General features: G+C 44.5%; 1 protein-coding gene across 4 annotated transcripts in view; it reads left to right on the top strand.

Annotated features, from left to right (window-relative positions):
• The window catches only part of LOC144599266 (SPRY domain-containing SOCS box protein 1-like), a 189,942-nt gene extending 165,583 nt beyond the window's left edge, over positions 1-24,359 (top strand). For all 4 annotated transcript variants that reach the window (XM_078410033.1, XM_078410034.1, XM_078410035.1 and 1 more), the window contains one exon: positions 23,242-24,359. In XM_078410033.1, the coding sequence (XP_078266159.1) occupies positions 23,242-23,369 (128 nt within the window). In that variant the 3' untranslated portion in view covers positions 23,370-24,359. The remainder of the gene's footprint in view (positions 1-23,241) is intronic.
• The last annotated feature ends 203 nt before the right edge of the window (positions 24,360-24,562 follow it).

Raw genomic sequence — 24,562 nt, 5'->3', positions numbered from 1 at the left:
CCTTTAGTCCATCAAGCCCACGTGCACGCGACAATCCCCGTACACCAGCGCTATCCTACACGTCAGGGACATTTTGCAATCTTTACCTCAGCCAATTAACCTACAATCCTGTACGTCTTTGAGTGTGGGAAGAAACCGGAGAAAACCCACGCAGTCATGGGGAGAACGTACAAACTCCATACAAACGGCATCCGTGGTCAGGATTGAACCTGGGTCTCTGGCGCTGTAAGGCATCATCTCTACTGTTGCGCTCCTGTGTCGTTCCGATTCATTTTGGAAAATCTGTAATCCTTTTATTAGTGGAACATCTTTTCTGTCTGCCTGAGTAATTGTGACTCTCTGTAGAGCTACAAAGCTCTTCAATCTATTATGCTCATAACAGGACACTACTGGCAGGATCATGAGCCTTCTCTGCTCTTTTAGTCATTAAAAAAGCTATCAGTAAGAATGAAAATTGATCCAGGACAGACTTTACCAAATTAAGAAAAATAAAGCTAAGCTCACTGAAAAGTGCTGATCGGTGAATGTATAATTGGATGTAATTTGCTGAGGCAGATAACGTGGGAAATAAGATGACCATCCTGCCTCCCCTGTACTTTATTTTGGTGAAGAGGCAAAATAGTGCAGATGTTTGGAAGTTGGTAATTTGCAGAGAATGAGTTAGTGCCCACAGATCAATGACTGGAATTGGAAAAAGGCAGATTTATACTTTTCAAATCTTTCCTACTGTCCAAAAGTACTTTTCAAACTAATCATCAATTGTATCATTAACTTTTCATCAGTATACTGCAGCAAGTTTGAGCTAAATATGTCTTTATGATGTAGAAACAAGTAACTTTAATTGCTGTTTTACGAAAAAAAAGAACAAAGTGTTGGTGTAACTCAGCGTGGCAGGCAGCATCTCTGGAGAACACGCTAGAGAACAAAATGACCGAATCCCTGACTTAAAATGGGAAAAAAAAAACCTGTATTTTTTTATATTAACCGCATTTTTAGATTGCCCCGTGAGTGGAAACATTCCCCTTCACATCCACAAGATCCCTCAGGATCTTACATGTTTTAACTAGGTCCCCTCTTACTCTTCAAAATTCAAAATTGCAAGCCTAGCTTGCCCAAAGTTTCCTGAGAGGCCAACTCTGGTTTACTGCACCTCCTTAGAACTGATTCTAAACCATTTACAACTTTCCTTGAATAAAGAAGTCAACATTGTATGCAGTGCTTCAGATATGATCTCACCAATATCCCAGGCAACTGAAACATAACCACTTTGATTTTGTATTTAAAATTTCCTTCCCGTGAAAAGTATTGTCCTGTTAATGTTCCTAGTTACTCACTCTACCCTTCATTCCCTGCCCATTGTACTTGAGCATCAAGATCCCACTAGTCTCAGAGCACTGGAATCATTCTCCATTAAGTCAAGAGTTTATTTTCCCTTACCCGGGATAATTGGACATTTTCCATCACTGAAATCCATTGTCAGATCCTTGGCTGTGCAGCTAACCTGTCTACATCCCAACACTCTCTGTAAATTAATTTAAATATCTGTGATGATGATGAGATATGCAAATGCATGTGTAAATTAAATATTCTGATATTCAACTGAGCATTAAAGTGTTTGAAATAAGTTTCACCTATTGTTCATTGGTGAGAGGATTGTAGGTAACCTGCTGGCATGTGTCCCGAAACTTTGACACAAAATGCTGGAGCAACTCAACGGGTCAGGCAGCAAATCTGGAGGAAAGGAATAGGTGACGTTTTGGGTCGAGACCCTTGGTTCAGTATTTTGCCTGTACCATCCAGCTAATTGTTGGCACAGTGGCGCGGATGGTATACCTGCTGCCTCTTGGAGCCAGGGACCCAGGTTTGATCCTCATCTCGGGTTGCGTCTATGCACATTTGCATTTTCTCCCTGTGACCTGGTGGGTTACCTCCCACATCTCAATGATGTGAAGGTTTGTAGGTTGGTTGTCCTCTTTAAAAATTGCGCCTAATGTCAAGTCAAGTCAAATTTATTTGTCACATACACATACTGTGCAGTGAAATGAAAGTGGAAATGCCTGCGGGTTGTGCACAAAAAAGAATTACAGTTACAGCATATAAATAAAGTTAATAAGTTACTATTAGTGTCGACAAAAATTTAGTCTCTGGGGTTATAAAAGTTGACAGTCCTGATGGCCTGTGGGAAGAAGCTCCGTCTCATCCTGTAGGGATGTGTAGGGAGCGGTCACGTAAGTGGTCTGACTTAGAACTAGTGTGATTGATGGTCGGCATTGTCTCAGCGGGCAGAAAGTCCTGTTTCCATGCCGTATCTCTCAGACTTAAAACTAAAACTGACGATTGTGCAGAATCATGAGATCAGAAATTATGTGAACTGAATAAACAAGCTTTTATGATCAAAACTCTGCGCTTCAGTAACTGTGCAGAAGATTTAAATCTGACTTGAAGCCAGAGGAATTTAATTAAGATAGAGAAGTGTTGGGTTGCTCCTTCAAATCCTCTGTGTAAAACCATCAAAGTCTGCTTCAGCGGATAATGATGTCTATCGTCACTAGACTTGCTTCATTCAATCCCTTGTACCAGTTACTGTCTTCTGTACCTTCACAAAGAAGCTTTTACCAGAGGACGTAGGTTTCAGGTGAAGGGAAAAAGATTTAATAGGAATCCAAGGGGGTAAATTTGTTCACACTAAGGGTGGTGGATGTATGCAACAAGCTGCCAGAGGAGGTAGTTGTGGCAGGGACTATCCCAACATTTAAGAAACACTTAGGCAGGCACGTGGATAGGACAGGTTTGGAGGGATATGCTGGCAGGTGGGACTAGTGTAGCTGGGACGTGTTGGCCGGTGTGGGCAAGTTGTGCCGAAGGGCCTGATTCCACACTGTATCACTCTATGACTTTATGACTCTAAAACAAGACCACAGAAACGATTTGATCCACATCATGTGGGGGGAATATTTAAAATTGTGTTTATGCTCTGTTGTTGTTATGTGAGGTATGGTGTTGCTAGGGAATTGAAATATAATCTTCCTTTTGACATTCATTTGTATGCTTTATTACTCCAAGGACATGAGCTACAATTTGTCTGTCCTGTAGCTGCAATGTACTGTATATTAGTCCTCGTGTTAGAAAGGAATAACCTGTATTTAAAATGTGTATTCAAATTTGTATTAAAAAAAACCATATTTTTAAGTTTAAAATGCTAGTTTCAGGATGTCCCTTTGTGTCCTCAACCCTGGGGCTTCCAAAATCAATGGGTGGCTATGGGGCAGAAGGCAGGAGGGAAAGATATATCAGCCATGATTGAATGGCGGAGCAGACGATGGGCTGAATGGCCTCATTCTGCTCGTATCACTTATGAACTTATGGCTGCAATGAGCTAGAGGAGAATCGGACTGTACCCTAGCAAATGGCTGGGACATACCCATCATTTAACGGTGGAGGTACAGTGCTCAGAACCTTCCACAAAGACTGTGGCCTGGGTTTCCTGCTATTAATTACCAGCTATTCGGGGGTCTGTGAACTTCAGTAACGGTGATTTCATCAAGTCGGAGCAGTCATGAACATTGTGCCTTCGGCACCGCAACAGAGGGGATCTACCTGCGTATCAGATCAGACGGCAGGCTCTTCAACCTCACCCGCCTCCGAGCCAAGACAAAAGTACATGAAGCTCTCATCAGGTACATGTTGTTCGCCGATGATGCAGCAGTTGTGTCCCACACCCATCAGGAACTACAGTCATTGATGGACCGCTTCTATCGGGCTTGCAAGGACTTTGGGCTGACCATCAGCCTGAAGAAGACGAACGTCCTGGGACAGGATACAGAGGCACCGCCCGTCATCACCATCGACGATTACGAACTCGATGCCGTCCATCAGTTCACGTACCTCGGCTCCACCATCACCGACAACCTCTCCTGGGACACAGAGATTGACAGGAGGATCGGGAAGGCAGCTACAACTCTCGCTCGCCACACCACTCGAGTGTGGACCAACCCAAAGCTGACAGTGAAGACAAAGATAGCAGTCTACAACGCCTGTGTCAACAGCACGCTGCTGTACGGCAGTGAGACATAGACTACAGATGCCAGACTGGAGAGAAGACTCAACACCTTCCACCTTAGAAGCATCTGCTGGATCCTGGGTATATCCTGGCAAGACAGAGTGTCCTACGCCGAGATTCTGCCTCGCGCTGGCCTTCAGAGTGTGTACACTCTACTCAGGCAGTGCAGGCTGTGGTGGCTGGGCCATGTCCACCGCATGGAGGATGGCCGCATCCCAAAAGACATCCTCTATGGAGAGCTGACATCTGGGAGGAGAACCATCGGCCGCCCCCAGCTACGTTACAAGGATGTCTGCAAGGGAGATTTGAAGGTGCTCGACATCGATGTGGAGTCCTGGGAGAGCCTTGCAGCTGACCGTACAAGGTGGAGAGGTACCCTGAACCAACATCTCAAAACAGGGGAAGAGAAACTGATGAACGCAGCGGCAGAAAAGCGGGCACGCAGCAAGGAGCGCAGCAACTTCAACAGGCCAGAGTCCACACACAAACGTGACCTTTGCGACAGAGACTGTCTCTCCCATATTGGTCTCTTCAGCCACAAGCGACACTGCTCTAGCCGAGGTGTGGAGCAAGCAGCCAACTAGGATGCATCACCCATGGTCAGCCATGACCGAGGGGGCCTAAGAAGACCTATCATTGTGCGGTGAAGGTACGCTGCTCAGAACCTTCCACAAAGAAACGTGGCCTGGATTTCCTGCTATTCGGGGGTCTGTGAACTTCAGTAATGGTGATTTCATCAAGTTAGAGCAGTCCTGAACATTTTGAAAACCATGCAATGAAAGCCTCCATTGTCAACTAACTTCTCAGGTGTGCATTACTGACAGAAATGTCTGGACCTCTGCATCTCGGTACATTTGCCATCAAGTTTCCACTGAAAATATTCAGAACCTCAAAGCAAGAAATCTGCTGTTGCTGGAAATCTAAAGACAACATCTGTGCAGAAGGAACACATCAATCTTTCAGGTCAATGAACAGCATCATTATCCAACAAATTCCTGGTCATTAATTTTATGACGTTCATTGGAGTGCCCTTTACAGCTTTGTTACTTTCTGGATCGGCAGAATGTTCAAATGTAGTCATAGTGATGCTTCACATGGGTTGTCCTTGAAAATGAATTTCTCTGTGTCCTTTCAAAAACTGAATAGAGATCATACAACATACAACATACAAGGATCATGTCCTTAGGACCACAATGTTTATGCTGAACATTGTGCCACGTTAAACCGATCTCATCTGACTGCACATGATCCATATCCCTCTATTCATAAGGTCATAAGAAATAGGAGTAGAATTAGGCTACTCGGCCCATCAATTCTACTCCACCGTTCAATTGTGGCTGATCTATCTCTCCTTCCTAACTCCATTCTCCTGCCTTCTCCCCATAGCCTCTGACACCTGCACTAATCAAGAATCTATCTAGCACTGCCTTAAATATATCCACTGACTTATCCACTACAGCCTTCTGTGGCAAATAATTCCACAGATTCACCACCCTTTGACTAAAGAAATTTCTCCTCATCTCCTTCCTAAAAGAACGTCCTTTAATTCTGAAGCTATCACCTCTAGTTCTAGACTCTCCCACTGTTGGAAACATCCTCTCCACATCCAACTCCACTCTCCATTCCTTGCACTTCCCCAAGTGTATCTAAAAGCCTCTTAAACACCACTATTGTATCTGCCTCCACCACCACTCCTGGCAAGCCATTCCAGGTCCCACCATTCTTCGTGTAAAAAATAAAATCTTGCTCCACACATCTCCATTAAACTTTCCCCCTCTCACTTTATAGCTTTGTCCGCTAGCATTGGACATTTTGATCCTGGAGAAAAAGGTTCTGATTACCTGTCCTATCTATGCCTCATAATGTTATATACTTCCATCAAGTGCCATTCAGCCCGAGGGCTTCTCCCTTCACTGGATGGACCTTCGGGCAAGGTTAGATGTGGTGGGGTGTGTTTTCTAATCAATACCTCGTGGTGCACAGACGTGGCGGTTCTGCAAGCTCATGAAAATTGTTCAATGCTGGTCGGCGAACACGGATAGCATCCTATGCGACTGCTTTGAGTCAGTGGACTGGTCCATATGCAGGGATTCTGCAGCAAAGCTGGATGATTATGCCACTACTCTGACTGACTTCATCAACAAACATAGAAACATAGAAAATAGGTGCAGGAGGAGGCCATTTGGCCCTTCGAGCCAGCACCGCCATTCATTGTGATCATGGCTGATCGTCCACAATTAATAACCCGTGCCTGCCTACTCCACATATCCCTTGATTCCACCAGCCCCTAGAGCGCTATCTAACTCTCTCTTAAATCCATCCAGTGATTTGGCCTCCACTGCTCTCTGTGGCAGAGAATTCCACAAATTCACAACTCTCTGGGTGAAAAGGTTTCCTCACCTCAGTTTTAAATGGCGTCCCCTGTATTCTAAGACGGTGGCCTCTGGTTCTGGACTCGCCCAACATTGGGAACATTTTTCCTGCATCTAGCTTGTCCAGTCCTTTTATCATTTTATACATCTCTATAAGATCCCCTTTCATCCTTCTAAACTCCAGTGAACACAAACCTAGTCTTTTCAATCTTTCCTCATATGACAGTCCCGCCATCCCAAGGATCAATCTCGTGAACCTACGCTGCACTGCCTCAATTACAAGGATGTCCTTCCTCAAATTAGGAGACTGAAACTCTACACAATACTCCAGATGTGTCTTACCAGGGCCCTATACAACTGCAGAAGAACCTCTTTACTCCTATACTGAAATCCTCTTGTTATAACAAGTGCAGGAAGACTGTGTGCCGAAGAAGACAATCCTAGTGTTCCCCAACCAGAAATCACGACGGACAGTGAGGTCCAAGGCCAGGTCCATTCCATGTAAGTCAAACGATCCCGAGTGGAACAAGAAAGCTTGCTTTGATCTTTGCAAAGCCATCAAGAATGCCAAGAGATAATATTGCGACAAGCCTCAGCCCCAGCATAATCATCCGAACACCCGCAGACTGTGGCAAAGTCTGAATAATATAACTGGCTGTAAAGCAGTCAGACAATATTGCTGGTGATAGTGCAGCCCGACCTTATTAACTTAATGCATTCTACGCTCGCTTTGACCATAAGGCCAATGGGGTGATGACATTCGACTCAAGTGTGCCTCTTCCCAGGGTCACTGTTGCGGATGTTAGATCGGTATTCTGGAGAGTAAACCCACGGAAAGCAACTGGCCCGGGTGGAGTCCCTGGCAGCGTCCTTAGGAACTGTGCGGACCAGCTAGCGGGAGTGTTCATGGGCATCTTTAATCTCTCCCTTCTCCATTCTGAGGAAGGAAGCTTCAAGAAGACCACCATCATCCCGGTGCCAAAGAAAAGCAAGATCTCATACCTTAACGACAACCATCCAGTGGCCTTGATATCCACCATCGTGAAGTGTTTTGACAGGCCAGTTATGGAACGCATTAAATCCAGTCTACCAAGCAACCTGACCCACTGCAATTCGCCTACCACCACAACAGGTCCATGACATCTCCCTAATGATCTACTACCACCTGAACTTTGAGGGAGTGGAAAATGTTCATGCTGTTGAAGTCAACTGGTTTGTTAATGGGAGGGGTTGTGACTGTAATGTGGTCATTCGCCTCAGTCACGGTAAACCAGCAATCTCCGAGATGCCACCTGCTCCTTACTGTAATGGAACTATGACTTCTATTCATAGAATGTCTGGATTCTGTCTGGATTCAAGGGCACCAGCGTAAGGTTGGACAAACGTCATTTGTTTTCTCTAAAGTATCGGAGGTTGAGGAGAGACCTAATAAGAAGTATATCAAATTATTAGTGGCGTCAATAGGGTAGGCATCTGAACCTTTATAACAGGGCAAAAAGGCTCAAGACTAGAGGGCATATCTTTGAGGTGAAAGGAGCAAAGTTTAAAGGAGATGTGCAGGTGAGTTTCTTTACACAGATGGTGGTGGGGGCCTGGAACACTGCAAGGTATGGTGGTGGAAGCATATACGATAGTCTTGGTTAAGAGGCTTTTAGATAGGCACATGAAAATGAGGGGAATGGAGGGATGTGGACTGTGTGCAGGCAAATGAGATTGGTTTATCTTGCCTTTGTGTTCAGCACGGACATTGTGGGCCAAAGGGCCTGCATGGTGCTGAACTGTTCTACGTAGAGCTGCACGACGTACTCCTGCTTAGACTATGAGTGCATAATAAAAGGTCGTAGTCTGCACTGACTAGCTCCAATGCCAGCTCAGAACCCACAGACCAATACAGGCATCACAACATCCCTTACAAATGAACAACCTGCACACAATTGTTTTACACAATGATCTTCTAAATGCATGGGATCTCGATGTACCTGCTCTCCTTGGTTCAAATGGGACAGCAAATTGGTGTTGGGTGTCGGGGACGTGGAGGGAAGCTGCTGTCCTTTGGGGTGTATCTTTCTGCACAGTGCTGGCTGCAGAAAATGTCTGGCACTTCACTCTTGAAAGACCAATGCACCGTGCACTTCCAGAGGACACGGCGTTGGAAATCAGAAATTCTCCCAACCACCTGAACTTTGAGGGAGTGGAAAATGTTCCCACTGATGAAGTCAACTGGTTTATTAATGGGAGGAAGGGGTTGTGACTGTGATGCAGTCATAGCCACAGTTACAGTGAACCAGCAATCTTTGAGATGCACCTGTTCCTTACAGTAATGGAAATATGATATCATGCCTGCAGAAATAGTGTCTGGCTGCCTCACTAATGCTAGGACGAGAAGCAAAGTTTAAAAACATTACGGAGATCTGTTGCAGCCCACTTGGAATGATCCTTTGGCATGGAAGTTCGGCATCAATGTGGCTTTGACCTGGTGGTGAGAGCATTCCAGGCTTGAGAACATCGTCGAGTGTTTTCCCACAGCCTTTCGCACACCATTGCGATGACTGCCTTAGAAAACCTGACACCTCTTGGCCTGTGGAATACGTTGTACATCAAAGTGGGGTGCGTTGCCTCTGAAAGTCCTCTTCGAATAGTCTCTTCACAGGTGCACGGTAGCGCAGTGGTAGAGTTGCTGCTTTACAGCGAATGCAGCGCCGGAGACTCAGGTTCGATCCTGGCTACGGGTGCTGCACTGTAAGGAGTTTGTACGTTCTCCCCGTGACCTGCGTGGGTTTTCTCCGAGATCTTCGGTTTCCTCCCACACTCCAAAGACGTACAGGTATGTAGGTTAATTGGCTGGGTAAATGTCCCTAGTGGGTGTAGGATAGTGTTAATGTGTGGGGATCGCTGGGCGGCACGGACTTGGTGGGCCGAAAAGGCCTGTTTCCGGCTGTATATATATGATATGATATGATTCCCAAAATCCCCAACCCATCCAAGTATTGCTCTACCAACACTTCCAATGCCCGAATTGGTGCCAACAGTGTCACCTCTGGGACGACCGTAAAATGAGTACCTGGAAATAGCACATTGGACTAGCCTGAGTGCACGGGATGACTTTTGGAAGGTGTTTAAGCAGGCTGTAGTCACTCTGATATTGGCCGATTGTACCCTTAAATATTTTGGGAAATAACTGCAGATGCTGGTTCAAATCGAAGGGATCACAAAATGCTGGAGTAACTCAGCGGGTCAGGCAGCATCTCAGGAGAGAAGGAATGGGTGACCTTTCGGGTCGAGACCCTTCTTCAGAGGGTCAAGCAGCATCTCTGGAGAAAAGGAATAGGTAACGTTTTGGGTTTAGTTTATTGTCACGTGTACCGAGGTACAGTGAAAAGCTTTTGTCAGTGGAAAGACAAGACATGATTGCAATTGAACCATTCACAGTACTGATACATGATAAAAAGGAATAACGTGAATAACAGTCAGTGCGAGATAAAGCCAATAGAGTCTGATCAAAGATAGTCCGCGGGTCTCCAATGAGGTAGATGGTAGTTCAGGACTGCTCTCTAGTTGCAGTAGGATGGTTCAGCTGCCTGATAACAGCTGGGATGAAACTGTCCCTGAATCTGGAGGTGTGCGTTTTCACACATCCATCTCTTTGGCCTGATGGGAGAGGGGAGAGGGGATAGGAGGGAGTGGCCAGGGTGTGACCGTGATTGTTCCGCTAGCCTTGGGGCAGAGTGAGATATAAATGGAAGGGAGGTTAGTTTGTGTGATCAACACCATAACTCCCCCTCCTGTTCCCACACAGACCTTTCTGTCCTGGGCCTCCTCCATTGTGAGTGCCCTAGGCAAATTGGAGGAACAGCACATCATATTTCGCTTGGGTAGCTTACACTCCAGCGGTATGAACATTGACTTCTCCAACTTCAAGTAGCCCTTGCTTTCCCTCTCACTACATCACCTCCCCCTTCCCAGTTCTCCGACCAGTCTTAGTGTCTCCGACTATATTTTATCTCTGTACCGCCCACTCCCCTCACATCAGCCTGAAGAAGGGTCTCGATCTGAAACGTCACCCATTCCTTCTCTCCAGAGATGCTGCCTGTCCCACTGAGTTACTCCAGCATTTTGTGTCTACCTTCGATTTAAACCGGCATCTGCAGTTCTTTCCTACACATTGGTTTGCGTGATGGTCTGGGCCGTGTCCACGATTCTCTGCAAGCCCCTTCTTCAGACTGAGAGTTAGGGGAAAGGGAAACAAGAGATATGGATGGTGTTATAGAGAGATACAGAACAAATGAATGAAAGATATGCAAAAAGTAACGATGATCAAAAATTGCCACATTGATAGGTGAGTGGCTGATGTCAGGAAATATTGCACCATGGTAAATTGTCTAATTTTCCCATTGTGTGCAATTTCACCCAGGAATGGCCATCGGCATTCTCTGCCCTTGGTTAAACTGCCTCAGTGAACAATCGACCCATAAAAAATGGATACAAATGGATCTGATTTCCAAGCGGTATTTCCTTCAGCGAAATGAACAAATTACCCATTGAAGTGAGGTGCACCCAGTTGTCTAAGATCCAGCAGTGTTTCCTAGAGCCAAGTTAATTACAGTTACGTTGGAATTAATTTGCCTTGTTGAGACGGCCGTTATTTCTCCCAGAACAGGGGGATTTTTCATTAAATCATCAACGTCCTTCAAATATTTGGCAGTGATGCTGCTTAGAAGTGATTTAAATCTCTTTGAGGATGGATTGGGCATAGCACAGTGCAGCATCTTAAAATCTGTTAACAGCACAGCATGGATGCTTATTTATTGGGCATTGGAATGATAACATTTGACCTGTTAATTGCCTGTAACCATTTAAACTTGTGATTACAGAATATTAACAAGCGGTGGCACTGAAATATCTCTTCAATCCACTGTAACTCGATTTGTAATTAGCAAAAAAAGGGAGCATTTTGCTCTTTTAATAGATCTAGACTTTCAAAGGGATTATTTAAATCAAAGCAAAATATATTTCATTCAAATTTGTAATGTTAATCATTACAGAACTTACATTTTAGAAATGTCAGAATGATGTTTCTGCATGATAAAACATTTAACATTTTAATGTGAAATGATCTGATTATCCGCAATATAGTCAAGTCAAGTCAAGTCAATTTATTTGTATAGCACATTTAAAAACAACCCACGTTGACCAAAGTGCTGCACATCTGACTAGGAAAAAAAGAAACATACAGTGGCAGGCAGCCAAACACAACGGCGCGGCCATCTTGAACAAAATGTTAATTCAATCACCCACAGTCCAACAATAAAAGCACTAAACAGGCACCCAAATTACCCAACCCCAAAAACCCCCCAAAACACAGTCCAACAATAGAAGCATTAAATAGGCATTCAAATCACACACCCTAAAACCCCCAAAAACACAGTCCAACAATAAAAACATCAAACAGGCACTCAAACCACCCAACCCCAAAAAAACACACAAAAAAGAAACATCCATCAAAGAAACATCCATCACAGTGAGTCTCCTCCAGTCCTCTCCTCACTGTGATGGAAGGCCACAATGTCTTTCCCTTCTCCCGCTGTCCTCGCCCGCAGCCAGGTTGTTGTGGTTGCAGGCCGCACCGGACGGTCCACAGCGGGCCAAGCCCAAGGCGCGTCGCGTCGCAGCCGCTCCCGCAGCCTCCGAAGACGGCCGGCTCCGCCGATGATAAGTCCGATCCGGGGCGGGCGAACACGCTGTCGCTGTCGCTGCCGCTGTTGTTGCACGTCGGGGCGGTCGTGGCTCCCGACATTGAAACCCCCGCCCAGCAGAGAAATATCCCGCGGCCATCTTAGGCCGCGCCGGACGGTGAAATGTCCGCGCCCCAAGCCCCGCGATTCGGGGCGGGCGAACACGCTGCCGCTGCTGGAGCTCCCGATGTCGGCATCCACGCGGCCCGAGCCTAAGGCGAGTCGCAGCCGCACCCGCAGCCTCCGAAGACGGCCGGCTCCGGTGGTGGTAAGTCCGATCCGCGGGCTCTGCGAACCAGAGCCCTGGAGGCCGCCAGCTCCAGGAGTTGGGCCGATGGTAGGCCGCAGCAGGAACGGAGACACGACCCAGAAAACAAAGGTCGGGTCTCCGTTCGGAAGGGACACCTATTTATAGTGTTACAGTTTCCCCCTCCCCCCCACATACACACATAGTACACAAACACAAAAACACCACATCACAACTACAATTAAGACCAAAAAAAACCAACAAAAACACAAAGACAAATGGACCGCAGGTGAGCGGCAGCTGCTAGGGCAGTGCCGCCATATAGCCGGTAGAGTTGCTGCCTCACAGGGCCAGAGACCCGGGTTCGATCCTAACCTCAGGTGCTGTCTGTGTGGAGTTTGTGTGTTCTCTATGACCATGTGGGTTTCCTCCAGGTGCTCTGGTTTCCTCCCACATGTGGGTTTGTAGATTAAATGTGTAGGAAAGAACTGCAGATGCTGGTTTACACCAAAGGTAGATACAAAATGCTGGAGTAGCTCAGCAGGTCAGGCAACATCTCTGTTGGAAAGGAATAGGTGACGTTTTGGGTTGGGACATTTCTTCAGACTGTTCTTTTCCTTTCCTATTCCTTTTCTCCAGAGACGCTGCCTGACCCGCTGAGTTAGTCCAGCATTTCATGTCTATCCTGGGTTTGTAGGTTAATTGGCCTCCCCTGTCTGTAGGGAGTGGATGTGAACATGGGATAACACAGAAGAAGTGTGATCAATGGTCGGTGCAGACTTGGCGGGCCGAAAGGCCTGTTTCTGTGCTGTATGTCCAAACTAAATTAAGACGCAGGACCCGGGCTGCAGGTGTGCGGAAATACCACCACCTGCAGGATCCTAATCAAACTGCACTTTATCCTGATTTAGAAATATATCGCTGGACCTCCAGCTCTGAGTCTTTATCCAGGAATTACTTCTGATCAGCCTAGATTGCAGGAGGACCTTCAAATGGGTTGTAGGAGTTCAATGAAAAATAGCTCATCCCCAGGACCATGAGGGATAGGTGATAAATGCTGGCTTTGCTGGTGACAGCTACTTTCTGAAAACTAAATGTTTAAAAAAAGGGTTGTAGTAAAATTTACAGGGAATAGAAATAATGCATTTATTCAATCTTAAAAAAAGGGCTAAATTACTATTAAAAACACAAAGTACGTTCTATAAAACCAGGATAAGCACTCAACCAAGAAAACCAAGCCCAATGCTGAAGTGGTATCAAAATTACTTATTCACACATGCTAAGGATAATAATTAACTCCATATGCAATAATAAGCTACCTGCATGTTAACAAGGACATAAAAACTAATCGTGTAGGTGCAAGTGTATCATTGGGGTCATCAAGTGGGCACGTCCCTTCACTGGTGTTTCGTTGAGTTAGGCCCACGACACGTCGGGAAGGCTCAACAGTTAGTTCTGGCATCCCAGAACCACCCCCCCTCAATAGCTGCTCTCACCACCTCTGCTACCAGTATCTACTAAATAAAGGAAACTATAGACAATTAATTCACTCAAACAAATGCTACGCACTTGCATCCTGTCTTACTTTATCCTGCCTCATCATTAAATAGTCTTGGCACCCACACAAATATCAACCTCATAAAACTGAGTTACACTTACACAGAATACACTTACAAAGAATTATAGTGCGCATAAGATTCATTTAAATGGAATTGTTTTAACATTAAACGTCCTGATACAGCATGCAAACAGACCCTTCGGCACAACTTGTCCCAGCTACACTAGTCCCACCTGCCTGCGTTTTGCCCATATCCCTCAAAACATAGAAAATAGGTGCAGGAGTAGGCCATTTGGCCCTTCGAGCCAGCACCACCATTCATTATGATCATGGCTGATCATCCAAAATCAGTACGCCGTTCCTGCTTTCTCACCGTATCCCTTGATTCTGTTGGCCCTGAGAGCTGCATCGAATTTTCTTGAATACATTATGAATACATGAATAAACCTGTCCTATCCATGTACCTGTCTAAATGTTTCTTAAACATTGCAATAGTACCTGCCTCAACTACCTCCTCCCAACAACTCATTCGACACACCCACCACCCTTTGTGTGAAGAGGTTACCCATCAGGATCCTATTAAATCTTTCCCCCCTTAAACCTATGCCAGCTGTTTCTCGATTCCCCTACTCTGGGCAAGAGCATCTGTGCGTCTACCCGATCGATTCCTCTCATGATTAGTTTTAAAGAAAGTTGTAATCATCAGCATTTGTACTTTTGTTGAAGCCTCTTCTCTGGAAAGACAAATTGGGTTCCTGCTACACAGATGAGAAGCTGTGCTAGGGAGAACCATGAAAGTATTTACGTCAGATGCAATTAACGTATTACCATGGCTTGTTGTTCATGCATTAATGAGGTGTTTCTGGAGCTAATGAGTGGTGACCATATTCTATTACTTTCCCCTATGACAAAGCCACTGGGATTATGACCTACATTACACAGTCAATAGCAATGTAGTCTCACCACAGCCCTGCCCCGACTGTGGTTGTCACTTAGCCACAACTGTTAGCAACAATGTCTAACAGTTATTGCTAAGATTCATTTAAATGGAATTGTTTTAACATTAAACGTCCTGATACAGCATGCAAACAGACCCTTTGGCCCAACTTGTCCCATCTACACTAGTCCCACTTGCCTGCATTTGGTCCATATCCCTCTAAACCTGTCCTATCCATGTACCTGTCTGTGTCTCTTAAACTTATCGATAGTACCTGCCTCAACTACCTCCTCTGGCAGCTCGTTAAGCTAGTTATCGCTAACTGTTGGACACAACTTTCCAGTCGCTCTTTCTAGAAGCGGTAAGAAACTGGTCTGACCTGGAGCACCTCATGCTCGTGCCCAGAGGTAGTTATACAGGGTGGAAATAGGCCATTCGGCCCAACTTGCCCACACCAGCCAACTAGTCCCATTTGCCTGCGTTTGGTCCATATCCCTCCAAATCTGTCCTATCCATGTACCTGTCTAACTGTTTCATAAACATTGCGATAGTCCCAGCCTCAACTACCTCCTGTGGCAGCTTGTTCCATACCCCACCGCCCTTTGTGTGAAAAGGTTACCCCTCAGATTCCTATTAAATATTTTCCCCTTCACCGTGAACCTATGTCCTCTGGTCCTTGATTCCCCTACTGGGTAAGAGATTCTGTGCATCCAGATGATGTGGATGGGTTTAAAAAACTTTGTGAAAATATGCTGGATAAAGAACCTTTCCCATTCTCAGCTCGGGTGCGCATCCAACATTGATGCTGCATTAAAGAATGGTCCATTTACAGCCAGTAGTTAGGGCCAGGGAATGGAAACAGATGATGAAATAAAACTGGGGAGATGAGTGTTTGCTTACCTTAATGACTGTTGGAGCACAACACAGCAGGAATACACAGTAACTGACAGCCACCCAGGAGGCCAATACTTGGAAGATGTACAGTGGACATTGTTTTCTTGGAACTGTACTGATACACTCATAGCCTCAGAATTAAAGGGCGCTCTTCTAGAAAGGAGGTGAGGAGGATCTTTAGTCAGAGGGTAGTTAAACTATGGAACTCATTGCCACAGAGGGCTGTGGAGGCTAAGTCAGTGGATATATTTAACGCAAAGATAGACAAATTCTTGATTAGAATGGGTGTCAAGGGTTATGGGGAGAAGGCAGGAAAATGGGATTAGGAGTCAGAGATCAGCCATGATTGAATGGCAGAGTAGACTCGATGGGCCGAATGGCCTAATTCTACTCCTGGAATTAGGAGTAATTCCAATTCGCAAGTTCGGGCGAACACTCCTAGATCACCATGTCAAACTTCAACTTGAATTCCTTTTTTTGCTCAGTGAGCTGGCTGTTATGGACAGCATCAATGAATCACTCTATAATTACCCTTAAATATCAAGCATTGTAATTAGGTAATACTGTTATCGTATTTTGTGCCTACAATGTACCATCAGAATTACTTTTAAGTGCTGCGCTTTTAGAAGCATATTTTGGCATCAAGTTTCTAATTAAAAGAAGGTTTGGTTGTGATGCAAAAATAATTAATTTCATTTTGATCAAAGAAATCTCGCCGTGCTCAATGTAAATTGGGTCATTAGCTCTCCCGCCAACTGCTGGTAAGTGGAAATGGTTTGGCAATCCTATAACAGATAAGAAAGAGACCCTTAAGAATTATGGAGACTAGGATTTTATATCAAACAGCATCAGGCAGCAAATCTAATGATGGCTTTGACCTTTTGTATAAAAGCAGGCTGCAACAAGCAATATGACGTTAATAATTTATAAAGTCTGGTGTAAGTTGCACACAGACGCACCAGTTCCTTGCTCTTTAGATATTGATGTATCTCGCAGATAGTAGATGGAAGCTCTTTCGGGTTGATTATAATTTTATGAGAGGTATTTAACTGAAGGTGCTGGAGAAGGTTTTCCACGGGTGCCAACTGCTCTCCGGTACTTTAGCCAAGTAGTCCAGACAAGGGAGTGTTGGCAGGCTAGCAGTCTGCAGGAGGAATGCAATGGATCAAAGCCAAGCCAATCCCTGTCCTTGTAACCGTGCACGTGCAGTTTCTGCCAGTTAATGGATAGCAATCAGGAGCCACCATTTCAGACTACCTTGTTTCATCTCATAAAAAAGATCCAGTGCTGGAGTAACTCAACGGGTCAGGCAGCATCTCTGGAGCACAAGTTAAGGCAATGTTCAGTCTAAAGAAAGCCCCCGACCCAAAACGTTATATACCCACGTTCTCCAGAGATGCTGTCTGACCTGCCGAGTTACTCCAGCACCTTGTGTCCTTTTTTGGGATAAAACAAAATACTGGAGTAACTCAGTGGGTCAGGAAGCATTTCGGGAGAACGTGTTTCGGTGATGTTAAGTCTGAAGAAGGATCCTGACCCGAAACGTCACCTGTCCTTGTCCTCCAGAGGTGCTATATGATCCGCTGAGTTATTTCAGCAATTTGTGGAATTGTTTGTAAACCTGCATTTGCAATTCTTTGTCTGAAGAAGGTTTGAAGAAGGGGCTCGACCCGAAACGTCACCCATTCCTTCTATCCAGAGATGCTGCCTGTCCCGCCTGCTGAGTTACTCCAGCATTTTGTGTCTATCTGCAATTCTTTGTTTCTCTTTATTTTATCTCATGGTCTCCATCCCCCTAATTAACTTAATACTGTAACACTGAACAAAGAAGTTGTGTGAGTGTAGGACATGGATTCTTCCTCAAAAAAATGGTGAAGTAGATTAACAACTATCTTAAACTCGCAGGATGAATCAAAAATATTTTGGGATTTTGCTTGCTTCCAAAGTGTTCACAGTTCAGTTTGATACAACGTTTATAAATGTGCAGACACGTAAACTGTCATCAGTTATCATAAACGATCACAAGTGTTTACAATAAAACTGAAACTGTTAACAATGAATTATTGGCATTTTCATAAGGTCGTAAGGAACAGGAGTAGTGTTAGGCCATTCGGCCAATCAAGTCTACTCCACCATTCAATCATGGCTGATCATCAATCTCTCCCTCCAAACCCCATTCTCCTGCCTTCTCCTCATAACTTATGACACCTACATCCGTACTAATCAAGAATCTATCTTTCTCTGCCTTAATATTACCCACTGATGGCCTCCACAGCCTTCTTTGGCAAAGAATTCCACAGATTCACCACCCTCTGACAAAAGAAAATTCTTCTCATCTTCCTAAAAGAACGTCCTTTAATTCTGAGGCTATGACCTCTAGTCCTAGACTCTCCCACTAGTGGAAACATCCTCTTCACATCCACTCCATCCAAGTCTTTCACTATTCTGTATGTTTCAATGAGGTCCCTCCTCATTTTCCCCTCAAAATATGTAAAACTGATTTTGTAGGATAAATGGAATGAGGATTGAATATCGTCTTCTCTCTTACTGCTCTTTCTACCGCATCCCTTCCACATAGAATTTCAGAATTTAATAATAGCATTCCATAAAGTTCCTTGGAAATAATTTTACGTCGCTCTCCAATCTCCCATCGTAACAACATCTGCATTTTCCAGTTTCGTGATCATTGAGTGTGATGCTCGTTTTCCTTTGCTGGAAACACAAGGAACTGCAACTGCTGGATTTACAAATAAAGAAACTAAGTGCTGGAGTAACTCAGTGGGTCAGGCAGCATCTCCGAAGAACATGGATGGGTGATGTTTTGGGTTGGGACCCTTCTTCAGCCTGAAACCCGAAAGGTTACCGATCCTTGTCGTGCGGCACAGTGGCTAATAGAGTTGCTGCCTTACAGCGCCAGAGACCTGGGTTTGATCCTGACTACGGGTGCTGTCTGTATGGAGTTTGTACATTCTCCCCGTGACCGCCTAAGTTTTTTCTGGGTGCATCAGTTTCCTCCCACACTCCAAAGATGTACAGGTTTGCAGGCTAATTGGCTTCAGTAGAAATGATAAATTGTCGTTAGTGTACAGAGTGTGGGGTGATCAGCCAAGACTCGGTGTGCCGAAGAGCCTTTCTCCACGCTGTATCACGAAAGTCTAAAGTACCTTCCTTTGCTGGAGTGTCAAGGCTCCAAAGGCAAGATTCCTATCAAATTTGATTAGATTCTAGTTCCTGGCATCTAATCATACTTTGTCTTAAGGTAGTGTCACAATCTCTGCAGGGAGTGTGGCTAATTGTATCTACATTAAGGATCTGAATAGGGGGTAAGGATATTTGCATAGAAGACAGTTTGTGTTCATACTTTGAGACGTGGACAAAAAGCATAATGTTTCAGTCTTAAAAGAACTGAGCTTCCATGAAATGTTCAAGCCGTGAGAGACGGGAGAACGATTTCCTCCTTTGACCAAGATTTTCTTCACTGAATCTCCCATGAATTTGCCTGCCCTTGAAGCAATAACAATCACAGTGTTGTACACACATAGACACACAGGGTCCCAATGTCAAGAGCTCTCTCTATAAGGCGCTGGTCAGGCCGCACTTGGAGGACTGTGAGCAAATTTGGACCCCATATCTGAGGAAGGATGTGCTGGCTCTGGGACCAAAGGAGGTTTACAAGAATGATTCCAGGAATGAGTGGGTGAGCATATGATGAGGGTTTGACAGCACACTGCATCTACTTCGCTGGGGTTTAGAAGGTTGAGAGGGGACCTCATTGAAACTTACAGAATATGAAAGGCATAGATGTGGAAAGGTTGTTTCCACTGGTGGGAGAGTCTAGGACCAAAGGTCATAGCCTCAGAATTAATGGGCGTTCTTTTAGAAAGGAGGTGAGGAGCAACATCTTTAGTCAGAGGGTAGTTAATCTGTGGAACTCATTGCCACAGAGGGCTGTGGAGACCAAGTCAGTGGATATTTTTAAGGCAGAGATGGACAAATTCTTGATTAGAACGGGTGTCAAGGGTTATGGGAAGAAGGCAGGAAAATGGGATTAGGAGGCAGAGATCAGCCATGATTGAATGGCGGAGTAGACTAGATGGGCAGAATGGCCTAATTCTGCTCCTATAACTTGTGAACTTGCGAGCTCTGTCCTCGGGGCTTTTAGAAATGTGAACAGGCAGCACACTATTAAATTAAAGCCAATCGAAGAGAAAAAAAAGGCAACAGAAAGAACATTTTAGTTAGACAAACGATGTGTGTAAGAACAGAGAGCAGGAATTGAATTGGGAAGTTTATAGCGTGTTTATTTCCCCACTTGGAATATACCCCTGTGTAAATACTTAATTCCATTAAACCATTTTTTTCCCCCATTGAGGCTGACTGAAGTAATAAATACAATTGCATTGTAGTTGTTCAAATTATCTTTGACCACCTGAAATCCAATTTAGAAATGATGGCTTTGTAGCGTTAAAAACCGTTTCAAACATGATGCCATGATGGGAGAGAGGAAAAGTACGAGAGCTAATTGCTCAGGACGGCAAGTGAAGGCTAGAGTGGGACTCAATCTTAGATCAAAAGCAAAGCTGCAATTTTAGTTGCTTGTAGCCAGTGGGCTTATTTTAAAAGGAAGCCCTTTCAGTCACCATGGATACTACAGTTGAGAATAGTGGCATGGTCAGTCTCGAACAGATGGATCATTTAAACTTCTCTCAATGGATCATCAACACCCTGATCCCAGGATGGCTGAGAGTATACACCGGGTCAATGTGTCACACAGAGAACTAAAGAGAAAGGAAGGGTATCCCAGTGTCTGTGGTTACATTAAGTTTTCATTTCTGAACCTCAAGTAATTCGCCACAGATGTTAAGGAATTCTTTTCTTAAACTGAGAAAATCTTAGTCAGGATTTCTGCCCAGCTGAGTAATTTAATTACTGTTCCATTGCAAGCAGTGGTAGGTGCTGAAGTAGATATAAACGATGTTCCCAGTTAAACCGTCTCTCAGCTGTCAACCTGATGGGCAAATCTGTGCTTGACACACATCAGTTGAGTTGAATGTTTAATCCATTACTGCAGTTGAGAAACCCGCTGCAGTTTGCATACCGCCCGAACAGATCCACGGATGATGCGGTCTCCCAGGTTCTGCGCACCGCTCTCTCTCATCTTGACAGCCAGAAGGGGGCTATGTGAGGATGCTGTTCATTGATTTTAGTTCAGCTTTCAACACAATAGTCCCCACCAGACTTGCTGAGAAGTTGCTGAAACTGGGGCTTAACACTCCTCTGTGTGCCTGGGTCCTGGACTTTCTCACCGCCAGGCCCCAAGTGGTCAAGATGGGGAGACATACATCTAACCCCCTCACCCTGAACACAGGATACCCCTAGGGTTGTGTCCTTAGCCCCCTACTGTACTCCCTATACACACATGACTGTGTGGCCAGGTTCAGCTCCAACTCCATCATCAAGTTTGCTGACAACACTATGGTGGTGGGCCTGATCTCCGATAACGATGAGAAGGCCTACCGGGAGGAGGTGGCTGATCTGGCACTCTGGTGTCAGGACAGCAGCCTCCTCTTGAATGTCACAAAAACTAAGGAGCTGATTGGGGACTTTAGAAGGGCTCAACATCCGAGGACGTACACGCCACTGGAGTTAAATGGGGTTACTGTGGATAGGGTGAGCAGCTTTAAATACCTGGGAGTCCACATCACAGAGGATCTGACATGGACAACACACATTGCCACACTGGTGAGTAAGGCAAGGCAGTGCCTTTACCACCTCAGACAGCTGAGGAAATTTAGAGTCTCTCTGAGGATCCTTCAGTGCTTCTACTCTGGGGCTGTAGAAAGCATCTTGTCTGGGAACATCACAATCTGGTTTTGGAACAGCTCTGCCCAGGACAGGAAGGCTCTGCGGAGAGTAGTGCGTTCGGCTGAACGCACTATGGGAACTACACTCGCCCCCCTGCAGGACCTATACATCAGGAGGTGCAGATCCAGAGCCAGCAACATTATGGGGGACCCCTACCACCCCAGCAATGGACTGTTCCAGCTGCCACGGTCAGGCAAATGCCTCTGCTGTCACGCTGTGAAAACAGAGAGGATAAGACGGAGTTTCTTGCCACAGGCCATCAGGACTGTTAACTCATATATCATCAGGGACTAATTTACTGTTAATTTATTTTTTGTGTGGTGTCTTTTTTTTTAAATTGTTCTATTCTGTTTTGTAGTTTTCGCACAATTCGCAGGTGTTGCCACTTTCATTTCACTGCACATCTTGTATGTGTATGTGACAAATAAACTTGACTTGACTTCCACTGACCAGAAAAGTTTGCACAATTGGGACTTCTTGCACTGTGGCAGCCAGTCTGAAGTGTTTTCAAAATTGAGTGGTTTTGACAGAATTAATTTTGACAGAATTAATCCAATAATTTTTTTTTCCACTGGCAGATTTTAATCAGTAATCTTATCAATGTTGTCAATGGAAATGAGATCAAATTTATAGCTAGAGACTATCATTTGCTTTCTGTAATCTGCCTTTGAGAAGGAAGCAACAAGCTGGTTCTATACACTGTGTAGGGAGGAACTGTGGATGCTGGTTTAAACTGGAGATGCAAAAAGCTGGAGTAACTCAGAGGGTGAGTTACTCAGAGGGTGAGTTACTCCATCTTTTTGTGTCTATCCTGGTCCCATGCACTGCTGCAGACTGTGGGTTGAAGGTTGTGAGGAGCAGGTCTGAAGAAGGGTCTCGATCCAAAACGTCACCCATTCCTTCTCTCCCGAGATGCTGCCTGACCTGCTGAGTTACTCCAGCATTTTGTAAATAAATACCATGGGTTGAATGTTTATCATTCATGCTGTTCAATGGGACATTTTAGGATTTTGACCCAGTGATAAAAGAAGGAACAAGAGTAACTAGTTCATTTACAATTCCCATTTTAAAATGGTGTAAAACTGTTTAAAAAAAAAAGATTATTTCTATTCGAGAACTTAACAGCATTTAACGGCATTTTGACTTCATGTAAAATACACATGGACAGGTGCACAGAGAAGGAAGGTTTAGAGGGGTATTGGTCAAATGGGACTAGTGTAAATAGGGTAGACAGACACAAGGTGCTGGATTAACTTCACACTTTCAATTTGAAGAAAAGGTCCCAATCTGAAACATCACCCATCCTTTTCCTCCAGAAATGCTGCACGACCCGCTGTGTTACTCCAGCCCTTTGTGTCTATCATCGGCATAAACCAGCATCTGCAGTTCCTTTCTACGCAGCATAAATAGAGTATCATGGACGGGTTGGGCCGAAGGGCCTGTTTCTGTACTGTATGACTCTATGGGAACCGACATGAGAACTTGCATGTGCAACAAAGGTTCTTTCATTGTATTAAGTTTTGGATTTCATTACTCAGTGTTTTAACATTTTGACTTTGTGCTTATGTTCTTTCAGCGGAGCCGTTGCCTTTAATGGACATGTGCCGAAGATCCATCCGCCTTTCCCTTGGCAGAGAGCGACTGCCGGAGATAGAAACTCTACCAATGCCGGCTTCTCTGAAGAGTTATTTACAATACCAGTGATGAATAAACTGGTACTATACTAACAACAAAAAAATCAATGCAAAGCGATGGAAAGCTGCAGTTTACACGATATTTTAATCTGTGGAGGACACCATAGTTGTTTGAAATAGTGACTTCCAAATAGACCATATTTAGCAGAACCAGAATTAGGAGATAACATTGTCTGAATTAAGAGAATTATTTGCAAACAGTGTTTAAAAAAAAATTAAAACCCTATTTTAACGGTCAAACAGTATCTCATGATATCCTCTTCACCCATGAATCCTCTTTATATGCGTATGTGATTTAGCTTGGTGCCCCTTTCGATCTACATTGTTCAAATGCATTGTGCGATATTAGCAGGGTCATCTCTTGAGGATATCTCCTTGGTATTGTTTCCGTTTACAATTGAAACCGAACGTGCAAGTTGAAGAGATTCTTGAATTCAATGATCAGATGATGCACACGATCAAAAGGGGCTGTTAAAAAAACAGCTAACTGCAGAGATATTGGCATGAAGACGTTTACTATTGTGCTATTGATTTTAGCATGACCGATTTGGGATCTCGCTGTTCAGGTAGAGTGAAAATGTATGCCTCTGAACCTGTATGCAAGAGCTTCTAGTGGCAAATTTCCTCAGGAAGCTTTGCATGAACTTTGAAACACTACTGGAAAGTCACACAATATTCAATCTTACAACGCTCAAGTCACTTTTTTAATGGAACAAAGTTTTACAAAAGCTTTTACTTCATTCAGGCTTGTAAACTTTGTTTATTGCAATGTACTGTTGTGTGTGGGATTAGTTTGTGCAGAATAGGTGAGACTATTATAACTCTGCTCCACACCAGTCCTTTCACTGATGGAGTCCAGTCATTTCACTTCTGCTCAGACTAGAACTTTTTAAAGATGCTGCTGCTTAATTTTCTTCGACCTGTTTTTCATAGTGTCTGCCTGATCAATTTATTTAGTTTTTAAACTGGAAGTTGTTGCAGTTGTAGGGTGTCGAATGTAAGGACAGTGTTGCCTTCAGAGTTTTAAATGTGAATTCACTGAATGACAAAGTTTCTAATAAAGTATACTGTCCAAATGAAGTTGTTCCAATTCATGCTTTGCTGTGTGTGTGTCTGTGTCTGTGTGTGTCTGTGTTTCACAACTGGTGAGGCCTATACTCGCTGGAGTTTAGAAGAATGAGGGGGAAGCCTCGTTGAAACATA

This window comes from Rhinoraja longicauda, chromosome 13 (genome assembly GCF_053455715.1).
Source record: "Rhinoraja longicauda isolate Sanriku21f chromosome 13, sRhiLon1.1, whole genome shotgun sequence".
Lineage (NCBI taxonomy): Eukaryota > Metazoa > Chordata > Chondrichthyes > Rajiformes > Arhynchobatidae > Rhinoraja > Rhinoraja longicauda.
The sequence above is the reverse complement of the archived record's forward strand: the minus strand, read 5'-3'. Positions and strand labels throughout refer to the sequence as shown.